The 24175-nt window shown below is 48.2% G+C and overlaps 1 protein-coding gene across 2 annotated transcripts; it reads right to left on the bottom strand.

The window, feature by feature from the left end:
* Window positions 3726-23471, bottom strand: LMAN2 (lectin, mannose binding 2). 2 transcript variants are annotated; one of them, XM_013965401.2, is made up of 8 exons: window positions 23064-23471; window positions 22777-22895; window positions 9495-9612; window positions 8796-8875; window positions 8491-8652; window positions 8288-8402; window positions 5590-5709; window positions 3726-4401 (listed from the first exon to the last, which is right to left on the bottom strand). In XM_013965401.2, the coding sequence occupies exons 1-8, from the start codon at window positions 23272-23274 to the stop codon at window positions 4241-4243; spliced, it is 1086 nt and encodes a 361-aa protein (XP_013820855.2). In that variant the 5' UTR covers window positions 23275-23471; the 3' UTR covers window positions 3726-4240. The 2 variants fall into 2 exon arrangements, with proteins under 2 accessions (XP_013820855.2, XP_013820854.2); XM_013965400.2 differs by having other exon boundaries at window positions 22777-22898; window positions 23064-23311.

Below are 24175 nucleotides of genomic sequence, written 5' to 3'. Positions count from 1 at the left end.
TGGGAAGTCCTGGATGGAGACTAGAAGAGCAGACAGATGGGACTGCTCTCCTTTTTCCAAGGGAAGCAGCAGTAGCCAGAGGCTCCAGCCCATTCAGCACTCACAGCAGCACACACCTTGCCCCATTCGTCAGCAGAAGCAACTGTTACACTGCACTCCCTCCCTGCTGGGAGTCCAAGTATCTGCCAGGTCCCACCGTCTCCAAAGTCTGGGCCCCAACTTCTTAATGCCTCTTTGAGGATACAAAGATCCTCCACTGACGAGAAGAGAAACACAAATGAAGACTTTTGTACACTCATCAGACTACCAAAAATTGAGCACTCTTAACAACATCAAGTGCTGAGAAGCGGCAGTGGGCTGGCAGCCAAGATGGGGTGTGGAATGGATGCGACCCCTTTTGGAGAGCACCCTGACCTGTAATAGAACTGAAACTCACATGGGTTACAGCAGTAGCTCCTGTACACTAGTGCATGAAGACTGCTCACGAATTGTGCAGAGCAGAGCTCTAAGGGCAAAACCTGGAAACCGCCTAAATGTCCAGCAGTGCAGAACGGAACTGGAGTCTGCTCAGGCCACACCTTGAGCTGCATGTAGTCCAAAGGCTCACAAACAACGGTGAATTTTAAGCACTGAGGAAGGGAATTCCCTGGTGGTCTGGGGGTCAGGACTCCACGCTTTCACTGCCACAGGCCAGGGTTCAACCCCTGGTCAGGGAATGAGGATCCTGCAAACCAAGTGGTGAGGCCAAAAATAAACAAATAGACATTGAGGAATACATCTGTGACCATTTATAATTTTTTAAATGCAAAATAATACTATGTACTGAGGGACACACACACTTCCATGGTAAAATTTTTTAGAAACACAGAAAAAGTCAGAACCAGCAGTGGTCACATCTGAGGGGAGGGCACAGGTTTAGGGCAGAGGGAGAAGAGGTATGTAAACATTTTGAAATGTTTTTTATCACACCGCACAGCAGGTCCAGGGATATGCATTTATAACTTTCAGATGATCAAATAACTCAATTTTTAAACACACTTAGCAGAAACGTAGATTACAGCATCATGATCCCATGGGTATGAAAAGACAAAGTAAGAACATACATCTAACCATCTAATTTTCTGAGGAAGCACCCCTGGGTGTGAATTTTGAGAGGAATATAAAGAAGACCCTGACAGTCAAGCAAAGACCAACACCATCACTTTACGCTTTGCCTTCAAATCAGTGACCTGACACCTGCTGGTTCTCAAGCCTGGATTCTCATCAGAACCACCCGGGCCGGGGAGGGAGTGCTTTTAAAACTGCCCTTGGGCTTCCCTGCTGGCTTGGCGGCAAAGAATCCACCTGCCAATGCAGGAGGCACGGGTTCAATCCCTGGTCCAGGAGGATCCCACATGCCAGAGTGGCTGAGCCCAGGCGCCACAACCACTCACCTGTGCTCTGGAGGCCAGGAGCTGCAACTGCTGACGCCCGCGCTCCACAACAAGAGCAGCCACCACAGTGAGAAGCCTGAGCACTGCGACTAGGGAGCAGCCCCCCTCTGTGACTCGAGAAAAGCCTGCAGCAGTGAAGACCCAGCACCGCCAAAAATCAAATACATCAAATTATTAAAGTAAATAAATACTTATATTTAAAAAACAAAACCAAAAAAGCCTGCCCTTGCCCAGGCCCCACCTTCTTACACCAGAGCTGGAGAAGAAGGCAGGCTCACTTTCCTTTTCTAGGTGACTTTAACATACAGTCAAGGGTGAGAGTTATAGAGTACCAGATGCCAACTTGCCTACTTCAGGAATTCAGGGAACACCGAGTATGGCGAGTGGGCTGCAGACGACATGGCCGCTGCGGTCACGGAGGGGGGACCAGAGGCCTCGGCTGCAGACGACATGGCTGCTGCGGTCATGGCGGGGCGGGGGGGTCCAGACTCCAGGCCTCGGCTGTGCATGTCAGTGTGGACATGGAGCTCCTCTCCAAGAGGGAAGTGCTCAATGAGGCGGAACCTCAACGAGCTCTCCCTACAGATCTCCTGCATCCACAAGGGCATGGAGCGAAGTGAGTTAACTCATGTCAGCCGCTCAGAACCAACTCTTGGGCACACAGTGCCCATTCCATGTTAGCTACTTTTCGAGTAAAGAAACCATTCTGAGGTAAGTGCTTAATAAAATGTTTTAATGAGGAAGAGCATATTTACTCTCATGAACAAGCTCCCAAACCCATATGACGGAAACACAGCTCAGACCTCTCGAAGTCAAGTGTGTGAACAATCTCTCGACACCTAAGCCATACACGCAGGAACCATCGAGAGGGACAGATGGTTAAGAGTAGACCAACAAAGAGCTCTGGGAGTGAGCCTGAACGACTGAGAAAATAAGTTCTCACTCTTCACCTCATCTACTTTTACATTACCTATTCTATAATCAAAGTCAGATAATGTCAATTACAAAAAGCCTGCCCACAACTGGAAGCGAGGGTTTGCACTTGCTTTAAGATGGAGGTTCTATTGCTTCTGTGTCCTGGTGCTGCATTGATGGTAAAAAAAACCCGTGTGGTTCTTTAGCCAAGATGTTTGAGGAAACCCAGACCTCAGACCAGTTGACAGAGGAGGAGGTTGAGATGTCTGCCTTTCAGGAAGCAATTACCCAGTTGACGTTACTAAGCAGCAATAATTACCACTCAAATAGTGATCTCTGAGGGAGCTTTTTTCTAAATCAGATGCTCTGGACAAAATTATGATATGAAAGATTGACAGACACCAGTAAACTAAAATGTGGGAAAGAGCTGCACATTAATCTCATTCCAGACGAGTAAAATTGAACCCTCACGGCTGTGGACACCAAAATAGGGCGACCAAGGACGTGCTGATCGATAACCCTGGTGCTATTGCAAGTCTGGGGCCAAGGCACGCACGGAGGCTTTGCAGGCTGCTACAGAGCTCTTTGTGACAAAACAGTTTGGTGCTGGGTTTTATTCTACGTATTTGGGTACTGAAAGTGGCCGTTATCACTACTAGAGCCTTCTGTAGGAGGATCGTCCAGTTAAGACCATCAGAGGCAAACCTACGGGCCGAAGAACAAAGGCTATTCTGTGTCTGAAAGACCTAACCAAGTCCTTAGAGGAAAGAAGAATAAAGGAGATTGTGAAGAAACACTCTCAATTTATCGGGCGTCCCATGACTCTGTGTGAAGGAACATGATAAGGAAGTCAGTGGTGGCTGAAATGTTTAACTGTGAGTGGGAAGGTGCTGGGCTGGATGGGGGCCCGTCCCATGGCGGGCGGGGGTCAGGGGAGACTGGAAGCAGCAGCCAGCTGCACTGGGAGTGAGCCCCAGAGGCTGCCACACGCGGCACTTAACGTGCGCTTCCTTCACGTCCTGAACCGCCGTAGACCAGCCATGACACCAATGGGAACACCGCCACTGACCCACGACCCCTTGCGTGGGAAGTCACACCCTCCGTGTGGGAACCACATCCTCCCCTCAGTGGGTCCTTTCACAGAGGCCCCGGGTGCATGGAGACACCGCAGGCCTCACCCCATGTTGCCAGTGGTTGTGTCACCGGGCAAGTTTTGCTTGACCTCTAAGAACTGTGATTCCCCAAATGGGAAATGGAGACCCCAGCACCTGCCTCCTGGGGCCGTGCCACGCCTGAGGGGATGAGGCTCGAAGCTGGAAAGCACCTGGAAGTCATTCAAAGAAGAGAAAAGCAGATCTCTTAGGGCAGCCACACAACTGAGGTTGGTTATTTCACTTTATTTAGCAAACCATCATACTCTGGGCCCCACCAAACTGCTCCTCCAGCCTCACCCGAGGTTCGGCCTTGGGAGGAAGCTCGGAGCATGAACAGAAGACCCAGTTGGCCTCCTCTTCTGCCACACATACCACACAGCACAGAACAAGATCACTGCTTGTGTCCTCAGGCGCCCACCCCAGTGTGGCCTGGGGGGCCTCCAGTGTTCACAGCCACCTGCCAGGCTCTCGGCCCAGCACCAGGCACAGACCCCCTGCTCCTGAGAGGCCGGCACAGGGCCAGGGCCTCTGCCCCCAGCTGTGGGCATGGAAAACCCTTATTCCCCAGCCCTGCAGCCTTATTCCCCATTGGGCAAGAAGCAAAATATATGAAAATACTTTAATTATTTCTTTGAAATGGTTAAGAAATAAGGTCATCTTATTTTCCTTTTACAATCCTAGTTAAAAAAAAAGTTCACATTAGCGCCAGGGCCCTTCCCCAAGCCACGGGCTGGCTGCTCAGTAGAAACGCTTGTTCCGTTCCTGCCGCTTCTGAAACACCACGGCCCCCACCACGGCGCACACGATGATGCCCAGGAGCGCACACAGCAGCAGCAGAAACACCCGCCACCCCGTCAGGGGTCCGCTGCGAAAGTTCCCCGTTGGGTCGTCCACATTGTCTGAGGGAGGAGAGAGGGGGAAATGAGAGGCCGAACAGGCTCCCAGGAGACAGCGTGGTAAGGCCCCCACCCCATCCTCGAGGCAGCAGCTGTGGCCTGCTCGCACAGCTCCAGCACGGGGCAGGGGCATACACAGAGCGACAATCCCACTGGGAACAAGGGTCCCCGGGATCCAGGCTGAGGTGCCTTCTGCTGCAAGAAGCTGGTGAACACTGCACGCCTGGGATCTCCCTGACAGCCTGAGTCTGCCCAGGCAGGCCCAGGACCTGTTTTCCCAAGACCACCCCCAGCCCGGTGCAGTGGTCTGACGTTCCCAGCTGGAGAGACACGGCCCCGGCCACAGTCTGCCGTCCTGCACATGTGGGTGCATTCCGTGCCTCCTGGGGGCTCCCAGGGCCCTGACCCTCAACCTTCATCCTTTCGCTTTGACCATCTAGCCCAGTGGGCCCACTTGTCTGATAAGGAATTAACCCCTGCCGGGCCAGCCGCATGAGCTGCTGGGTGGGCTGGAGCAGATGTGTCCAAAAGCCTTGGCAGCAGGAAGCCTTCAACGGAAGGTCGCAAATCAGTGGTCTACGGCAGGGTTTGTTTGGCCCCCAAAACATTTAAAAGCAACTTGAATCTTTAAAAAGTGAAATGTCACATAAACTGTTGGGTTCCAGTGGTACTCTATCTTCCGCTGGGCCCACACGGATGACTTTGGGGCTCCTGAAGTAGAATTCGCAACACACACACACACACACATACACACACAGAGGCCTCACTCCCCATCCATCCTGAAAACCCTCTCTCTGTGAGGATGGAGTGGTGGCTGACTACTATCCTGCAAAGGGCTCAGACTTGGAGGTTTGCCAAAACTCAACTTTGTATCCCACCTTTTTGCCTCTTTTTAGCTGAGGAAGCCTAAGGATCAGCTCCCCTAGCAGTTGCAGGACCTACTGCAGGCTGTTTGCTGAGGCCACGCACTGAGGTACCAGCACGCCTGCACCAGCAAATGGCCCCTCTGGCTTCACTGGCTGTGACCCCAGCACTGAATGCAAGAAGATACAGAGGCCAGGGGCTCACATACTAGTGCTCATGAACTAGCTGCTGATTCAAGGGCTGAGTTGGTCCAGGGAAGGGCAGGTGGACCCTGAGCAGCTGCCTAAGCCAGCCCAGGCCCCACCGGGAGGGGCTGTAGGTGCATACCTTTGGGCGACTTGAGGAAGCTGACGCTGGGCTCGATCTTGGTCCAGTCGATGCTCTCCTCGTCAGGTGTGTGCTCCACCATCAGCTGGAACAGCTTCATGGAGATGATGTCATGGTTGTCTGCAGGCCAAGAGTTAGCTTCTAAGGGGCATGGAGCCGCTTTGGCACAGGTGGCTCAACCCTCTCCCGCCCCACACCACACAGAGAAGCCAGGTCCCCTGAGGAGAGCCCAGCAGCCTCTAGCACGCAGTATTCCAGGGGCTGGAATACTCCAGAACTCAGCAATAAGAAACCTGGGAGGAAGCAGAGCAGAGAGGGAAAGCACAGGTTTTTACAGTCAGCATCGCTGGGTCTAATCCTGGCTCTGCTACCCTCTTTGAGGCTCAGTCTCATTTGCAAATGGGGGTGGTAATCTCCATCTTGCGGTTACTGAGGCATGTAAATGAGAAAGTACAGGCAGGGCCAAAGGTACATTGCCTGGAGGTAGCACATCCTTGAAAACAGAACCGGACAAAGACCCACACACTGCTGCATGGCTGATTGAGAAGCCTGACCCTCCCGGGGGCAGGCAGCCACAAGACGCTCTGTCACAGCGACCCAAGTGCAGGATGCAGAGAAACCACCTGGCAGCCGGCTGACAGCTCAGCTGTGACAGTCATCGACTGTACCTGGGGAGACCTGGGGAAGGCCCTGGTCCACTAGTATGGGCAGGAGAGAACCTCTGGCTGACGCTGACAGTAACTGACAGCCCCATTTGGAGATGGAGAGGCTGAGGCTCAGAACTGAGACAAGGGTCCCAGTCAGCCTGCCACCAGCTCTCAGCTTAGCTAACTGACTGGAAGCTGAAAGCGTAAAGAGCAAGGACCCTGCAGCCAGGCCAGGCAGAGGCCAGCATACTGGACAGCTGGTATGAGCGGCCCTGGAAGCCCAGGGCCAAGCAGGGTCCCTGGAGCCAGACAGCAGGGGCCATTTGAGTCTGTCACTTCCTGGGTGCCCGAACTTGACGTCCACCTCCCTCAACTCCAGAGGCCTAATGGTCTCAGATGTACAAAAGGGGAAAGGGACAGTTACCTAACTAAGAACACAGCCACGAGACACCTGCGGGAGGCTGGCATGCACACCTTTCTGCCTAAGGGCCACACACTACCACAGGCATGACCCCTCCATCGCCCTTCCCAGGGCCACTCCAAACAGACTTAGAGAATACCCTGTCACAGGCCTGGCTGTTTCCAGAGCCTTCTCATGATGCCTGCTGAAACAGTCAGATGGAATTCCAGGTGACCCAGGGCAGAGTTATACCGGGTCCACAAATGAAACAAGGCAGGCCATGAGCTGTAATCATTGAGGCTGGGTAACAGCAATAAGGGGCTTATCACACCATCTTCCTTCTTGTGGGTATACAATTGGAATTTCCATATTAGAAACCTCAAAACAATAGACACTCCGGGAACCAAATGGACCCAGATGCTTCCATGGTGACGGGGATGCTCCTGGACAGTGGCTGGCTCACAGGCCCTGGAAACATCTATCCTGACAACAAACAAGCCTCTGTCTGGTCTGCCACACTGCTTCTCAGCTCTGGTCAACAAGAGCTGGCCCCAGGTATGGTGCCTCCCGAGGGCCCTGAGAAGGGACTAAGGACCAGCGCCAGGGGCCACCAACAAGTGCCACCCAGGCCTGGTGGTCCCAAGAGGCCTGCACGGGCAGGGAGCACCCCAAAGCTTACAGCACTCACCATGGGCCCAACAAGACAGAGCCCTGACTCCACGGAGCTCACAATTCAGGGAGGGAGACAGGACAATGAAATAAATGACACAGTGGATACCAGGATGGTTCAATGCTGTGAAGACAAATAAAGCTAGAGAAGGTGACAGGAAGTGTGCAGGGGACTGGGGTGTGTGTGTGTGTGTGACTTTAAATGAGGGAATCAAGGATGGCCTCACTGGGAAGAGATAACCGAGCAAGACCTGGAGAGACGCAGAACAAAGGCCCAAGGCAGGAGGGCAGGGGTGGATCTGAAGAGTGGCTGGGGCAGTGTCACCAGAGAGCAGACAGGATGAGGCAGAGGGACTGTGGCGGCAGGCAACAGGACTGCTGGTGGGAGGACAGCGGCCTCAGCCCTGAGTGAGGTGGAAGGAGCAGCTCGGCTGTGGTGCTGGGAGGAGGGCACCCTAGGGAGGCTCCTGCAGTTGTCCAAGCAAGACAGCACGGTGGCCCAGACCTGCCTGCAGTAAAGAAGGGGGAAGAGTGGTCTGCTGCAGGGTGAAAAGAAGACACAGCCAGCAGGACATGCCAACAAAGGGGAGGCGGCCTGTGAGAGAAAAAGCAGAGGCCGGACCACCACCAAGGCGTTCTGACCCACACAACCACCAGGACAGAGGTTCGTTTGTCTCTGGCTGTGGCCGCGTGAAGGCTGAGAGGCCTGCTGGGCACGTTGCTGGTGACTCAGGTCTGGAGAGGGAAACGTGGGGGTCCATTGCTGGGTTCACCAGATTCAAACCCCCACAGCTCACAGATGACAGAGAGGGAAGACGCTGAAGGACTGCGTGCACACATGGGAAGAGGGGGAAGAAAACTAGGCATGTGTGGAACCAAATGGAGGCAGGTCGAGGAGGAAGGGGCTCTGCTGTGTCACAAGCTCCCGACAGCAGGGAAGGCCACACTGAGACTGGATGCCTCGTGCTGCCCACACACTCACCGGACAGGTCGCCGGTACCGGCAGAGGCTCCAAAATAGTAGCCGGTGGGCAGGCGCACTCCCGTGATGTCAATGCAGTTCTTCCACTCATTCTTGTCCTCCAGGTCAGTCATCACCTGCGGCCAGCCAGCAGGTCAAGGGTGGCCCAGGGCTGGCCTGCCCGCCTCCCCAAGCCCCGCAGAGCTGCCCCTCCTGCCTGCTCACCGTCAGGCGACCCCGGGAGTAGCGCACTGCCAGGAAGGTGTCGTGATCGCGGTTGCGGAAGTCAGCCGTGCAGCCCGCCAGCTCAGTCCAGCGGCCGTCCTTGCTGTGGTCGTAGGACAGGGAGCCATTGTTCACCATCACGGAGATGTACGGGAACACGCGCTGAGACAAGACACCGGTCACTCCGAGGGCAGCCCAGCCAGTGCGAGGCCGCGGGGCACCCACCACCCTGACCCCTGGAGGCTGCTCTCACGCAGAGCCCAGGGAGAAGTCCTGTCCTGCTCTGCAGGAGAGCAAGGGCCTACCTCTGTGGTCTCATCATTGGGGTACGTGTCCAGAAAGATGGCTAAGCCATGGAAGTTGTCTTTGCTTCCAAACACAGGCCCTAGAATTAGAAGGAGATGCTCCTGTGATGGGAGAAATTGGGAGTTGCCCAAGGGGTACCTGAAGGACAGAGCAACGCCAGCATGGATGGGGTCAGAAGACGTTAGCCCACGGTCATGCTTCCAGGAAAGAGAAGGGATCTCTAAGTGGGGGGGGGGGATTGGAAGGGTAGTCTCAGGCACGTGGCAGAGAGGACTCAAGTTTGAAGCCTAAACTGTGAAAGAAAAGCACCTGTCTATGTGCTCTGAGGTGTCGGGGGCAAGCGTACCTAATCTGTAAAAACCAGATGGTCATGCGTTAAGGACCATCCCTGAACCCAGGGGTCACCAACTTTCTGTCCAAGGCCAGAGAGCAAAGATTTTAGGCTTTGTGGGCTGCAGATGGTCTCTGTCACAGTCTTCCTTCTTAAGATGATAGGATGGTGAAAACCACTTAGCTGGTGAAGACCAGGCCACACTGGGCACAGAGTTGACCACGGGGTCATCTCCTACAGGGATGCTCCCTCCAGCTACTCCCCAGACCCCCTGTTTCCTCAAAGAGGAGCAGCAGTGCCCTAAGAGGGAGTGCAGAGTGGAGGATTCCTGGCCACAGACAGCCCACCTGTGCCAGCACCATCCTACCTGGCACCAGGCGGTCCCGGGTGTACCACAAGGCAATGCCATCTCCATGGAGATTTTTCTTCCCTGCGCCATGGACTTTGAAGTGTACATGCATCTCCCAGTCCTTGAGGAAGCAAGGCTAGAGGGAGAGCAGAGAGGGCTGTCAGAGCACCCCAGGCTTGCCTGCTCCCTGGGAGTGACCTAGAGCGAGTCGGGGCTCTCAGAACAGGGCCAGGCAGCAGGGGCCCGAGTGTCAGATGAACAGATCTCAGTAGGGAGGGAGGGGGAGGCCACAGACTGTCCCAAGGCTGCTGAGGCCCAGACTCCACCCACCCTGGCCCCAGTCTTCTCCTGGGCTGGTTCTTACACCTTGACTCACTTTCCTTGATACCAGCCAAACCTGTTAGCCCTGTTTCTTCTCCATCCCTGCTGTTCCTGTCCCCTGGGATCTTGTGGAAGGACTACTATCCCTATTTGAGTCATATATTTTATAAAAAGAAAACACATTCAGAGACTAAATAACTTGTCCACAGTAGGTAAGTGGATGTCCTGACTCACGCCCAGCACTGTCTGACTCGGAAACTTCTGCTCTTGCCTACAGCTGCCATGACCTTCAGGCCTGTAACACAAGCGGCACCAACTCCTTTCTGGCTTTCCATTCCCACTGTGTTCCCTTCAAACCAACCCCTCAAACTGATGGACCCACACCCAGGTCTGGCAGACTCGAAGCCCTAGGCTCCCAGCCAGCACACCACCTGCCTCTTGCAGTCTCAGCCCAGCCTGAGGGTGGTGATGGTGATATCAGGCCTGGGGGCTGGAAGGGCAGCTCTGGGGCTTCTGGGCTACTGTGATGTGAGGGAAGGAAGTCCCAGCAGTCAGGAAGGCACAAGACTGGGCCCACAGCAAGGACACCAGCCTGGCCTTGCCTACCAGGAAGCTGCTCATGAAAACTATGGTATTGACACTCTAACAAGAATCTGCGCAGGGAAAGTCTGTAGATGGGTGTGTGAGCAAGTAATCAAACAAAGGCCTAGCTGAAAGGCAAACTAAAACAAGGTATTGCTGACTTATTAGATTGGCAAGGCTTAAAGAGATCATGAGCAGCACTGCAGACAAGAATGAAGAGTAACGTGGCCCTACATCCAGAGGACAGTGGATGCTCCCATCTTTTTGGGGGCAATTTGGCTATTGCAGCTTTTTAAGAAAAGGAGGGAGATCCATAAGCTCTCACGGGTCACGATCAAGATGTCAAAGATACTAACAGGAAAGATAAGCTGAAAACAGTATCAATGCGATGTGCTCATTTAAATATATATATATATATTAGTCTACGTGCAGAGAAAGGAAATGAAGGAAATATGACCAACATTAATGAAACCTAACTCTGGGAGGGGAATGTTTACTTTCCACATTTTCAATCTTCTACGCTGAACATATTACTTCTGTAATCATAAAAAACTCAACTAAAAAATAAAAAACCCTATGTCCCACCGTGGCTTGTGCATCACTGATTCACCAGGCACTGTTCTGGGCCTGGGCACCAGAAGCTCAGGTGAGAAGACTCGGCCCTTGAGAATACAGGGTTAGCAGGCACCTGCACGATGGTCTGACATAGTGTGAAGTCAGCCCTCCCAGTTGCTCACTGGGAGAAGTCTGTACTTCTCACTGGGAGAAGTCTGTACTTCTTAATCTCTTTTTTCTTACAACTACATGTGAAGCTACAATTATCTAAAAAAAAAAGTTTAATTTTAAAAATAAGTAATAGATCAAAGACTTAATCACAGTTCACTGGCTCTGGGAGACCCTGCAGATTCTGGATGGGGGCAACTGTGAGGTGATAAAAAGCAGGTCTCCATGACAGATGTGCAAGGAATCTGAGTCCAAGACCTGCTGAGGGGTGGAAGGACTGGTGAATCAGACTTGCTTTGCACTGAGATGACAAAAATCACAACTGAAAAGAACAAATGAGAAAGGGCTCCCAGGGACTGCAGCTCAGCTATGAGTTCCCACAATCCCTGAAATTAGACTAAACAGACTCACTCAGGCCTCATACTTTAAACAAAATATTGTACAAACACAGTATCTGGGACACAACCAAAAACACCAGGCACATGAAGAGACAAGACAGGAACAAAACACAGAGAAAGGCAAGGAGGGAGAGAGAACCACCACTGCCATCACCATCCCAGGGACCCTTAAAAGTAACCAGAGGAAAAAAAGAGTAACTTCAAAGGAGCTATAATCAGCCTGATACTAGAATTTTCAACAGAAACACTAGGAGTAAGAAGACAACAGACTGATATATTTGGAGTTGAAGGAAAATAACAATCAACACAGGATTCTATACTTAGCACATGTATCCTTCAAGAAAGAAGGTGCTCTTTGGCCTCGGACCTAATTTTCGGCAACAGAGCTAGACACACTAAGAAGATCCAGTAAATATGGGATCTGCTATTCCCCTCAGGAAAATGGTGAAGAGAATGGAAATCGGCCAGCACAACAAGCACGCTTGCTCCTGTGACAAAACCAAGATGAAGAGGCACGCTGTGGGGATCTGCCGCTGTGGTTCCTTCGTGAGAACAGTAGCTGGTGGTGCCTGAACCAACGCCACCACTTCTGCCATCACAGGAAGGTCAGGCCTCAGAAGACTGAAGGGCCGGCAGAAGCACCACCACTGCCAGCCCGCAATAAACAGATTAATTTATGCAACCCGCTAAAAAAAAAAAAAAAGAAGGTGAAATTAAGACATTTTCAGACAGAAACACTAAGACTATCTTTCACTCTTCAGGGAGAAATGTGATCCAGACCCGGACATGAAGTCAGAGATTCAAGAAGGAACGAAGACCAAAGACTAAACCAAGGATGAGACTAGAAACACAAATAAACACTTGGCTGCATAAAACAACAATGTTCTGCGTGTCCCAAAAGCCTATCACCTTCCTGGAAGGAGTCAAAAGTACATCTTACCAGCACTCTTTGGTAAAACATGATCTGTGTTTTAAACTTCAGAGTAATCACCAAAATCTTCGGTAATAAGCACAGAACTTTCAAGCTAACAGAAGAACAAAAGTGGAATAAAAATTAACCAACTCAAAAGAAGCCAAGACCAGAGAGAAAAGTGAACAGAGGACAGCCAGTACAAACAGAAAGTAAACAGTAAGATGGTAGATTAAATCCAAATGTATCCATGACTTTACAAAATGTAGATAGACTAAACGCTGGTAAGAGTACCCAGGATCTCCCTGTATTCCTTTCTTTCTTTTTTTTAAAATGAAATATAGTTGACATACAATATCAGTTTCAGGTGTACCACATAGGGATTTGACAGTTACATACATTACAAATTGATCACCACAAGTCTAGTAATATCCGTCGCCATAGAAAGTTACTGTAATACTATTATTGAATATTATTGACCACATTTCCTATGCTATACATTACATCCCCATGACTTATTTAATTTTACAACTGGAAGTCTGTACTTCTTAATCTCTTTTTTCTTACAACTACATGTGAAGCTACAATTATCTAAAAAAAAAGTTTAATTTTAAAAATAAGTAATAGATCGAAGACTTAAACTAAAGAGCTAAGAGTATAAAACTCTTAGACGAAAACAGGGGAAACACTCGATTTAGCAATAATTTCCTGAATATGCCACCACAGCACAGACAACAAAAAAACTAGATAAACTGGACTTTATCGAAATTAAAACCTTTTACATGCCAAAGAACATGAAGAGAATGAAAAGAAAACCCACAGAATGAGAGAAAATATTTCCAAATCATATACTGATAATGTCCAGGATACATAAGGAACTCCTAAAACTCAACAACAAAAAACAACCCAAAACTGGACAAAGAATTTAGATAGACATGTTTTTCATAGAAGAAGATAATTTGTATATAAAAAGCATATGAAAAGATGCTCAACATCATTAATCACTAGAGAAATGGAAATCAAAACCACATACCACTTCACACTCATTTGGATAACTATTATTAAAAAATGGAAAATAGTATAAAAATGTGGAGAAATTGGAACCCTGGTGCATTGCTGGTGGGACTGTAAAATGGTGTGGTTGCTGTGGAAATCAGTTTGGTGGTCCTCAAAAAGTTTAACAAAGAGTTACCATATAACCTAGCAATTCCACTTCCTAGATGTTTACCAAAACAAGTGAAGCCAGGGACTTCAGTAGCCACCTATGGCCACCCATGTACACAGCAGCACAACAGCCAAAAAGTGGAAACTACCCAGTGTCCACCACCGGATGAATGGATAAAGAAAATGTGGTGCACACACAGACACACAGGAACATTATTTAGCCATTAACGAAATACTGATGCACGCTACAGCATGGATGAGCTTTGCCTGTTATGCTAAGTGAAATAAGTCAGATACAGACAAATACTCTATGATTCCATTTATGTGAGGTACCTAGAAGAGTCAAATTCAAAAACAGAAAGTAGAATAGTGGCTACCAGGGGCTGTAGAGAGGCAGAAAACAGGGAGTTTGTGTTTAAGGAGTACAGTTTCAGCTTCCGATGATTAGAAAGTTCTGGAGACGGACGGTGGTGATGGTTGCACAACAAAATGAATGTACTTAATGCCACTAAACTGTACACTTAAAAATGGTTAAAATGGTCAATTTTATGTCATGTATATTTTACCACAATAAAAATATTTTGAAAAAAAATTTTTTTTCATGCAGATACATATTTATAGTAATTGAAACTAATTTTTTGTTGGTAGACATTACACTTAAAAACTTTACTGCAGACTGATTTACAATATTGTGTTAATTTCTGCTACACAGGAAAGCGACTCAGTTATACATACAGTCTTTTGCATATGTCCGTATTTTCCATTACAGATTATCACCGGGTACTGAATATAGCTCCCTGTGCTATGAAGTAGGATTTTGTTTATTCATCCTATATTAATAGTTAGTGTCTGCTAATCCCAAACTTCCAATCCTTCCCTCCCCAACCCCCTGACAACTTGGCAACCACAAGTCTGTTCTCCACGTCTGTGAGTCTGTTTTGTATATATGTTCATATATTTTAGATTCCACGTACATGATATCATAAGATACTTGTCTTTCTCTAACTTCACTTAGCATGGTAACCTCTAGGTCCATCCGTGCACGCATGCTAAGTCACTTCAGTCGTGTCTGACTCTGCAACCCTATGGCTTCTCCGTCCATGGGATTCTGTAGACAAGAGTACCGGAGTAGGTTGCCATGTGCTCCTCCAGGGGATCTTCCCGACCCAGGGATCAAACCCGCATCTCTTGTTTACCTGCACCAGCAGGTAGGTGCTTTACCACTAGTGCCCCCTAGGTCCATCCATGTTGCTGCAAGTGGCATTATTCTTTTTTGTGGTTGAGCACTATTCCGTTTGTGTGTATATGTGTTTACACACACACACACATCTTGATCCATTCATCTGTTGACAGACATTTAGGTTGTTTCCATGTCTTGGCTATTGTAAATAGTGCTTTAACGAACATAGGGATGCATGTATCTTTTCAAATTAAGAGTTCTGTCTAAGTATATGTCCAAGACTGGGATTGCTGGATCATATGACAACTCTATTTTTAGTTTCCTGAGGGCTCTCCATACTGGCTGTACCAATTAACATTCCCATCAACAGTGTAAAAGGGCTCCCTTTTTTCCACACCCTTTCCAGCACTTATAGTTGGTAGATTTTTTAATGATGGCCATTCTGACCAGTGTGAGGTAGAACCTCACTCAAGTTTTGATTTGCATTTCTCTAATAACTGGCTTCCCAGGTGGCTGAGTGGTAAAGAATTTACCTGCCAATGCAAGAGATGTGGATCTGGACTGGAAAGATCCCCTGGAGAAAGAAATGGCAACCCACTCCAGTATTTTTGCCTGGAAAATCCCACAGACAGAGGAGCCTGGGGGCTACAGTTCATGGGATCACAAAGAATCTGACTTGACTTAGCAACTGAGTATGCACACAGGCATTGGCCATCTGTATATCTTCTTCAGAGAAATGTCTGTTTAGGTCTTCTGCCCATTTTTTAATTTTTTAAAAAATTATTATTGAATTGTATGAGCTGTTTGTAAATTTTTGAAATTAAACCCTTGTTGGTCTCATCATTTGCAAATATTTTCTCTCAATCCGGGCTTCCCTGGTAGCTCAGTTGGTAAAGAATCTGCCTGCAATGCAGGAGACTCCAGTTCGATTCCTGAGTCAGGAAGATCTGCTGGAGAAGGAACAGGCTACCCATTTCCGTATTCCTGGGCTTCCCTGGTGGCTCAGATGGTAAAGAATCCACCCACAATGCGGGAGACCTGGGTTCAATCCCTGGGTTGGGAAGATCCCCTAGAAAAGGGGAAGGCTACCCACTCCAGTATTCTGGTCTGGAGAATTCCACAGATTACAGACCCAGGGGTTGCAAAGAGTTGGACATGACTGAGCCACTTCGACTGAGCAACTTCACTTCACTTTTCACTTTCATGCATTGGAGAAGGAAATGGCAACCCACTCCAGTGTTCTTGCCTGGAGAATCCCAGGGACGGGGGAGCCTGGTGGGCTGCCGTCTATGGGGTCACACAGAGTCGGACACGACTGAAGCGACTTAGCAGCAGCAGCAGCAGCAGCAGAGCCACTTTCACTTTCTTCCAATCCATAGGTGTCTTTTCATTTTGTTTATGGCTTCCTTTGCAAAAGTTTCTAAGTTGGATTAGGACCCATTTGTTTATTTTTGCTTTTTATTTCTATTGCCTTGGGAGACTGACCTAAGGAAACACTGGTATGATTTATGTTAGAGAATGATTTATTGATGTTCTCTTCTAGGAGTTTTATGGTGTCATGTCTTATACTTAAGTCTTTAAACCATCTTGAATTTATTTTTGTGTGTGGTGTGAGCATGTGTTCTAACTTCACTGATGACATGAGGCTGTCCAACTTTTCCAACACCACTCACTAAAGACAATGTCTTTTTCCCAGTGTACACTCTTGCCTCCTATGTGGTGACCATTTACACTTTTAAAACCTGTCTCAATGCCATTAAGTATTGTGCAGAAGAGAATGGTTTGAAAAATTAAACTGTTTAAAAGACAACAGAAGGTTAAATGGGGGACTCCCCTGGTAGTCCAGTGGCTAAGGCCCCAGGCTCCCAATGCAGGGGCCTGGGTTCAATCCCTGGTCAGGCAACTAGACAGCACCTGCCTCAACTAAGATTCGCATGCCACAATTAAAGATCCACACGCTGCAACTGAAGACCGAAGATCCCTCATGCTGCAGCTGAGTCTAGGCGAAGATCTATAAACAAACTTCCTTTCAAGAAAGGTTAAGTGGCAAATTGTTATGTTACTGTATTTTATCACAATTAAAATAAGTGGATAACCACCCAAAAGCCTGGTTATATGCCGTTTACAAGAGACAACTCTAAAAGAGGTCGGGAAAAGAAAAGGACAAAAGACAGTACATGCAAATGCTAAGCAAAAGCAAGCTTGTGCAGCTGTGCCAATAGCGAAGTTTAGAAGAGGACTCTTCTCCATGACAAAGGACTCCATTTACCAGGAAAATGTTGGTCTCAAAATATATGAAGTAGAAACGGACAGACTATAAAGATGAAGGCAAATACACACACAGACATTTTAATACACCTCTTCTAATAACTGATAAAACAAGCAAAATGTCAGGAGATATAGAAATTTGAGCCCAATCAGCAAACAGACCTAAAGATCTGAATGGCACACTTCACTCAACCAGCAAAGAATCCACATCCACATGAATGTGTCCACTCAACCAGCAAAGAATCCACATCCACATGAATGTGTCCCCCAAATCCTGGTCACTAGAAGGACCATCTGCAAGTCTCAACAGATGTCCAAGGACTGAAATCACAGAATCCGTTTCTTGACCATGAAGAGATTAAACCAGATATCAATAATAACAACTTAAAAAATAAAGATAACTAGAAAAGCACTTATATATTTGAAAAAAAATTTTTAATGTAACTTACATACACAAAAGTCAGCCCAGAAGCCAATATTTCAAATGGTCTCTTTGGTGCCCAGGAGTTTCCTGTGCCTGGGAACAAAGCACCCCAAGCTAGTAGGAGGTGTGCCTCTGAGAAGGGCAACTGTGCACCAGAGGATGGGAGAGGAAAACCTTCCCGCCTGTCCCCAGCATGCCTGCAGGAAGATCAGTTTTAGGAAAGAGTACGCACACACACACAGAATTTGAGGACCTAGAAACTGATACCTCCAAGACTATTCAAGCCTTGGAACGTCTCCCCACACTACAGGTAAGACTGCAGATCATCAGAGAGAATACTATGATAAAGACAGTACAAAGAAGGATTTTAAGCAGATGAGGTATGGGCTGGAACTAATGTAAAGCTTCTTTGGGGGGCAGAACATGACATGGTCACAGCCCTCCATCCCAGCTGAGCCATGTGGGGAGCTGAGAAATCTTAATGCCCTGGCCCTCCCCGGGCCAACTAAATCAGAATCAATCACTTGGCAGTCATGAACCATTTTACAGCTAGGTGGTTTCTATGTCTTGGCTTGCAACAAAGTGAAAGGCAGAACATTTTTTTCCATTAAAATTTCTGATGAAAGATCACTACATTTGGGGTTTATAAATCAAAGGAGTTCAAAATACTGAATGACCCCTGCTATAACAAAACTCCTTGCATCGCCATCTATTACTTAAGCAAACACAAATTTTCAGCATTCACGTGAACAAAAAGCAGAAGTCGTGCTTAAGCGTCTCATTCTGACATGACATGCATTCAAATGGGGATGGGGAGATGACAGCTCAATGAGATGCATTTCAAAAAACGTTTACTTGGTGCAATAATTACTCAAAAATTGTGTAATGTGTAAGGCATTTCTTTTGATCAATTGTATACCAGTGGTAACTATAATAATCCCAAAGAAAATATTAAAACTTAATTTCAAGGTCCCAACAAAGTTAGAAAGCTTAAATTTTTACACTTAGTCATAGAAGAACATGATAGGCTAATCAATAAGATTTTCAAGCATTACATACACTGCATTAGGATAAAATTCTGTGTGGGATATGAAATGAAAATGTTTAATTTTAAAAAATGACATACAATTTGGGTTTATTAATAGTGTTTACAGGGCTTCCCTGGTAGCTCAGCTCCTGCCTGCAATCCAGGAGCCATGGGTTGGATCAGGAAGATCCCCTGGAGGAGGGTGTGGCAACCCACTCCAGTATTCTTGCTTGGAGAATCCCATGGACAGAGGAGCCTGGTGGGCTAGACTATAGCGTTGCAAAGAGATGGGACACAACTGAAATGACTTAGCACGTGCACACAGCATTTAAGAGTGGATCTCAAATTGCAATATTTAGATTCCACTAAACAGGAAGATAAGGGTTTCCCTGGTGGCTCAGACGGTAAAGTGTCTGTCTGCAATGCAGGAGACACAGGTTCGATCCCTGGGTTGGGAAGATCCTCTGGAGAAGGAAATGGCAGCCCACTCCAGTATTCTTGCCTGGAAAATCCCATGGATGGCAGAGCCTGGTAGGCTACTGTCCATGGGGTGGCAAAGAGCTAGACACGACTGAGCAACTAAGCACTGCACAATAATCTAGAGGGGTAGGAATGGGTTGGAGGAAGGAGGGAGATTCAAGAGGGAGGAGACATAAGTACACCTATGCTTAATTCATGTTGATGTATGACAGAAATCAAAGTAATACTGTAAATCAACTAAAATAAATAAACTTAAAAAAAAAAAGTTATCCGAAAGCATGGGAGCCCCCTGGTGGTCCAGCCATTGGGACACCATGCTTCCACCACAGGGGGTTGCAGTATCAGGTTGGGCAACTAAGATTCCACATGCCTCGCAGTGCAGCCAAAAAAAAAAGTTATCCAAAAACAAATGAGACCTAATGAAACTTAAATGCTTTTGCACAGCAAAGGAAACCATGAACAAAAAGACAGTCCACAGAATGGGAGAAAGAATTTGCAAATGAAGCAACCCACAAAGGACTAATCTCCAAAATATACAAACAGCTCATTCAGTTCAGTATCAAAAAAACCACCCAATCAAAAAAAAAAAAAAGTGCAGAAGATCTAAATAAACATTTCTCCAAAGAAGACAGACAGATGGCCAAAAAGCACGTGAAAAGATGCTCAGCATCGCTCATTATCAGACATACGAATCAGAACTACAATGAGGGCCCTGTGGGCAGCGTAGCCTCTGAGTAGTAGAGGGGGCTTGGGGCTGAGTCCTCGCTAATGCCAGTGTGGAGATGGCACCATGGGCAAAGGGTAGAGGGGCAAGTTGGCCACCGCCACTGCTATCACCACCAAGGGTAGTGAAAGAGCCACTTCGGGGCAGGGGTCAGGTTGGGGAGGGAGGGGTAGGTATCATTTTTCTAGCTTTTCTGGGTGCAGTGGCAGTGATATTCCAGGTCCCCAGAGTGATGCTGGCTGCTGCCCACCTGGGGAGAGGAACGCCAGCTCCTGAGCAGGCTCCCTTGGGGGAGGAGGGACAACAGACCTGCCAGAAAACTGCCTCCACTGGCCCAGGTGTGGAACCTGAGAGCACAGCCACACTAGTCTAGCTTCTGGGAAGGAGCAGATAACTGCATGCTGAAGAAAACTGGAAACCTATCACGATTTTTGCCCTGTAATTCCTTGATGGCCTCAGATGACTTCAAACTTTTATCTTTTGGCAAAGAATAGTACTCTTAATGGATGTAGGTATGGGAGAAAGCAAAAGGGGTTCTGGTTTCTCAGGAAAGAAGGAACCTCCTTCTGTTTAAGTGCTACCTCTTTCGTGAAGCCACATCCACCCCAGCCTGAAGACAGTAAATCAACTCGTGATCTTTTTCAGCACGTTATACCACTGTGCTGACTCTTATCATATGCTCTTTTGGAGGACATAATAAAAAGCTACCTAAGGATTAAAAAAAAAACTACAATGAGGCATCATCACCTCACATCAGTTAGAATGGACATCACCAAAAAATCTAAAAATAATGAATGCTGCAGAGGGTGCGGAGAAAGAGGAACCCTCCCATGCTGCTGGTGGGAGTGTAAATTGGTATAGCCACTGTGGAGAACAGCATGGAGGTTCCTTAAAAAACTAAAAATAGAACTACAATATGATCCAGTAATCCCACTCCTGGAAATATTTGGAGAAAATCATAGTTCAAAAAGACACATACACCCCAATGTTCATCACAGTGGTATTTACAATAGCCAAGACATGGAAGCATCCTAAATGTCCATCAACAGAGAAATGGATAAAGAAAATGTTGCACGTATATACAGTGGAATATTACTCAACCATAAAAAGAATGAAAGAACGCCATTTGCAGCAACATAAATGAACCCAGAGATCATACTAAGTGAAGCAAGCCAGACATCAAAAGCCAAATATCATACAATACCACTTCTATGTGAAATCTAAGGGGAAAAAAAGATACAAATGAACTTATTTACAAGACAAACAGACTCACCGACCTGGAAAACAAACTTTTCGTTACCAAAGAGGAAACGTAGTAGGGGGAGGGATAAATTGGGAGTTTGGGCTTAATACACACTACTATATATAAAATAGACAATCAACAAGGACCTATAATACGGTACAGGGAACTTTACTTAATATTCTGTAATAACCTATATGGGAAAAGAATCTGAAAACAAAATGGATATATGTAAAAATGAATCACTTTGCTGTATACTTGAAACTAACACAATATTGTAAATCAATCATAATATAAAATGAAATTAGGGGCTTCCCTGGGGGTCCAGTGGCTAAGACTATGCTCCCAATGCAGGGGGCTGAGGATCAATCGATCCCTGGTCAGGGAAGAAGATCTTGCATACCGCCAACTAAAAAAGATCCTCAACGTTGCAAGATCAAAGACCTCTGTACCGAAACGAAGACCTGGCACAGCCAAATAAACATAAAATGAAAATTTTTAAAGTTACACGACAGAATAAAGTGAGAGAATGTGACTCCAGGGGAAACAAGGTAGTTATTGAAGTACTCTCTGAGTGGGTGGCACTCGAATTAAAACTTAACAAATGAGGAGAAACCAAGCAAGCATGAAGAGCCAGGAGACGGTGTCCCAGATAGAAGCTACAAGTGCAAAGGTCCTGAGGCAAAATGGCAGTCAGAGAAGCCGGAAGAACATTAACAGAGAGGACGACTGGAGATGTGAGGCACTAGGGGCCAGACCATGCAGACATAGTGCATGTTTATCCCTTCACAGGAGACCCCAGGCTCTAAGGATCAGAGTGAAAGCTAAGCAAAGTATCTCCAGATCCCCCAAGCAGGAAAGAGAGGAGGAGAAGTAACATGCAGACGAGGCAACACAAGGACGGTGTGGGCTCTCAGAATTACATGGGGAAGTCATTCAGAGAGACCAAAGAGCGGGGTGATGGAGAAAACTAGGACACTGGCTAACTGCTTAGGCCATAGAAAGGGTTGGGATCAGGCAGGTTGAGGGGAGGAGTAGGTTCTGCCCCCAATTATTCCCCTTTCACCCCTTCCTAACCTTCCTTGGTGTGGCATCTGTGCAGCAGCAGATCTCGGCCACTGCGTATGTATGACACGCCTGCGACACCTGAAGGTTCATAACCTCTGCAGCAAAGGTCGCAGAAACTAAAACTGCCCATGAGTCCACTGATGACCAGACCAATCCAGCACTGAGGAAGGGGACTGGCGTCTGCAAAGATTTTTAAGGGGTTCCTCCACCGTCCAGGCTGGGGTCAAATGTAGCAAGTGAACTGCTGGACTTGGAGATGAGACAGAATTTAAATGTTGTTTATAGCCATTCACTGCCTGTGTTTGCTCTGCTTATGAAGAGTCACGAAAGCCATCTATATCAGTCTGAGAACTAAGTGCAATAAGGCACGTTAAAGTCAGTGCCTAACACACATAAAATACCCAATAAAGACCCCACTCCTTCCATTTATCCCACTAATGAGAGGGTTCAGCTGAAGCAGACAACAGCTCCACTACTTGCTGGCTATGTGACTTTGAGAAAGGCACTTTCAACTCTGAGTCTTAGCTTCTTCAGCCAGGGAAACGGAGATAACATCGGTTACTTCACATGGCTTTTGAAGGAATGAAGAGACAGGTGAACAAAGTGTCGAGAACAGCTCCTGACATACAGTAACTTCAACAGCCATCACCTGTTACTACTGGTAAGTAGTAAGGCAAGTGACCAAAGGGGCCGGGGAGCAGGGGGTAGCCTTCAAATCAAGTTCAGGCCTGCTGAAGACCAACTGTAGTGGCTTACTTCATGGTCTGCCTCCCCTCTTAGGAACCACTCACCAAGTGGTTCCAGATAGAACCCTCTTTGCTGCGCTCGTCAGGGGTCAGACGCACATACTGGCTCGTGAGCATTGTGCTTCCTTGGAAGTCCCAGAGGAGCGTGGAGCTGGAACCGATCCCTGCTGACAGAGACAAGGACAGACAGGTGCTTAAGAGGCCGGGCCAGGACTAGCTTTGCCGGAGGCAGGGAACCCAAAGGGCTGCCCTGACCAGAAGAAAGAGAATCCCTTCGCCAACTCCATCCAGCCTCAACCTTACCCTAAACTCATTCCCGCCACAGGCCTCACCGTGGTAGGGCTTGATAAGCGAATGCTCCCGCTTGAGATGTTCACTGTTGCCGTCAGTTATATCCGCAGCCACCGGCCCCACCAACAAGAGGAAAAGCAGAAGTATAGTGGGGCCTGGGCCGGGGCCGCGAAGCCCAGACCTCCCTGGGCACCGCCGGCCCCAGCCCCAGCGCCAAATCCAGCCTGCTGCCGCCGCCGCCGCCGCCGCCATTCTCTGTCCCTCTCGGCCACTTCCGTCCTAGAACTTCCGCCTTCCGGGTGTTCCATCTAATAGCCTCCGGCCCGAAACCCGCCAACCCTAGTGTCACCTGGGAACTCCCAGCAAAAGCAAAGCCTCGCTGCCGAGTGGACGACTGCTTTGTTTGCTAAGCAGCCCCCTATCCTGGTCGAGTGCCTTGGCGGCTGCGAGACACCTATCAACCAGCCTCAGCAATGGGTTATTAGGGGCGACAAGAGCAGCAGCCAATCATGGAACAGCACGTTCGGCTTGCAGGCCAACGGGGAGCAGAAGGATGATTTGTGTCGGCCGGCTGCGAAGGGATCGTCTGTGAAGCGGGGCATGCTGGAACTTGTAGTTTTTATGGGCCCCTAGAACACTTGGCCTCTGGCCACTGGTCACCTCTGTGGGGTAATCGTTCCCAGTCAGAGGAGGAAGGTGTTCTAAATTGAAGGTGGAGGCCTGAATTCCAACTTCTGCGCCGTCTAGATCTCAGGCGGGGCTTTTTCGTCTGTGCCTCCAAGCCTTTGGAAACAGAATTCTGTTATTTGGTGGCGTCCACTATTCCCAGCTCTTCAGGGCCAGTTGGATTTCAGCAGAAGGAGGCGGCCCGAATCCCCGTCCCTGTGATGGCTGGGGCCCATTCATATCCAAATGATTGTGGCGGGTCCCCTCCGTGAAAGGTCCAAGGAAGGTGACTGGATCAAATGTGGGAAACAGGTGGCCCACAGCTAAACAGAGCTCTTACTGATGCTATTTCAATAAATGGCTTAACTATAGCTCAGTCGATAAAGAATCTGCCTGCAATGCAGGAGACCCGGGTTCAATCCCTGGGTTGGGAAGATGCCCTGGAGAAGGAAATGGCAACCCACTTCAGTATCCTTGCCTGGAAAAT

This window comes from Capra hircus, chromosome 7 (assembly GCF_001704415.2).
Source record: "Capra hircus breed San Clemente chromosome 7, ASM170441v1, whole genome shotgun sequence".
Lineage (NCBI taxonomy): Eukaryota > Metazoa > Chordata > Mammalia > Artiodactyla > Bovidae > Capra > Capra hircus.
This window is presented reverse-complemented; position numbering and strand designations above follow the sequence as displayed.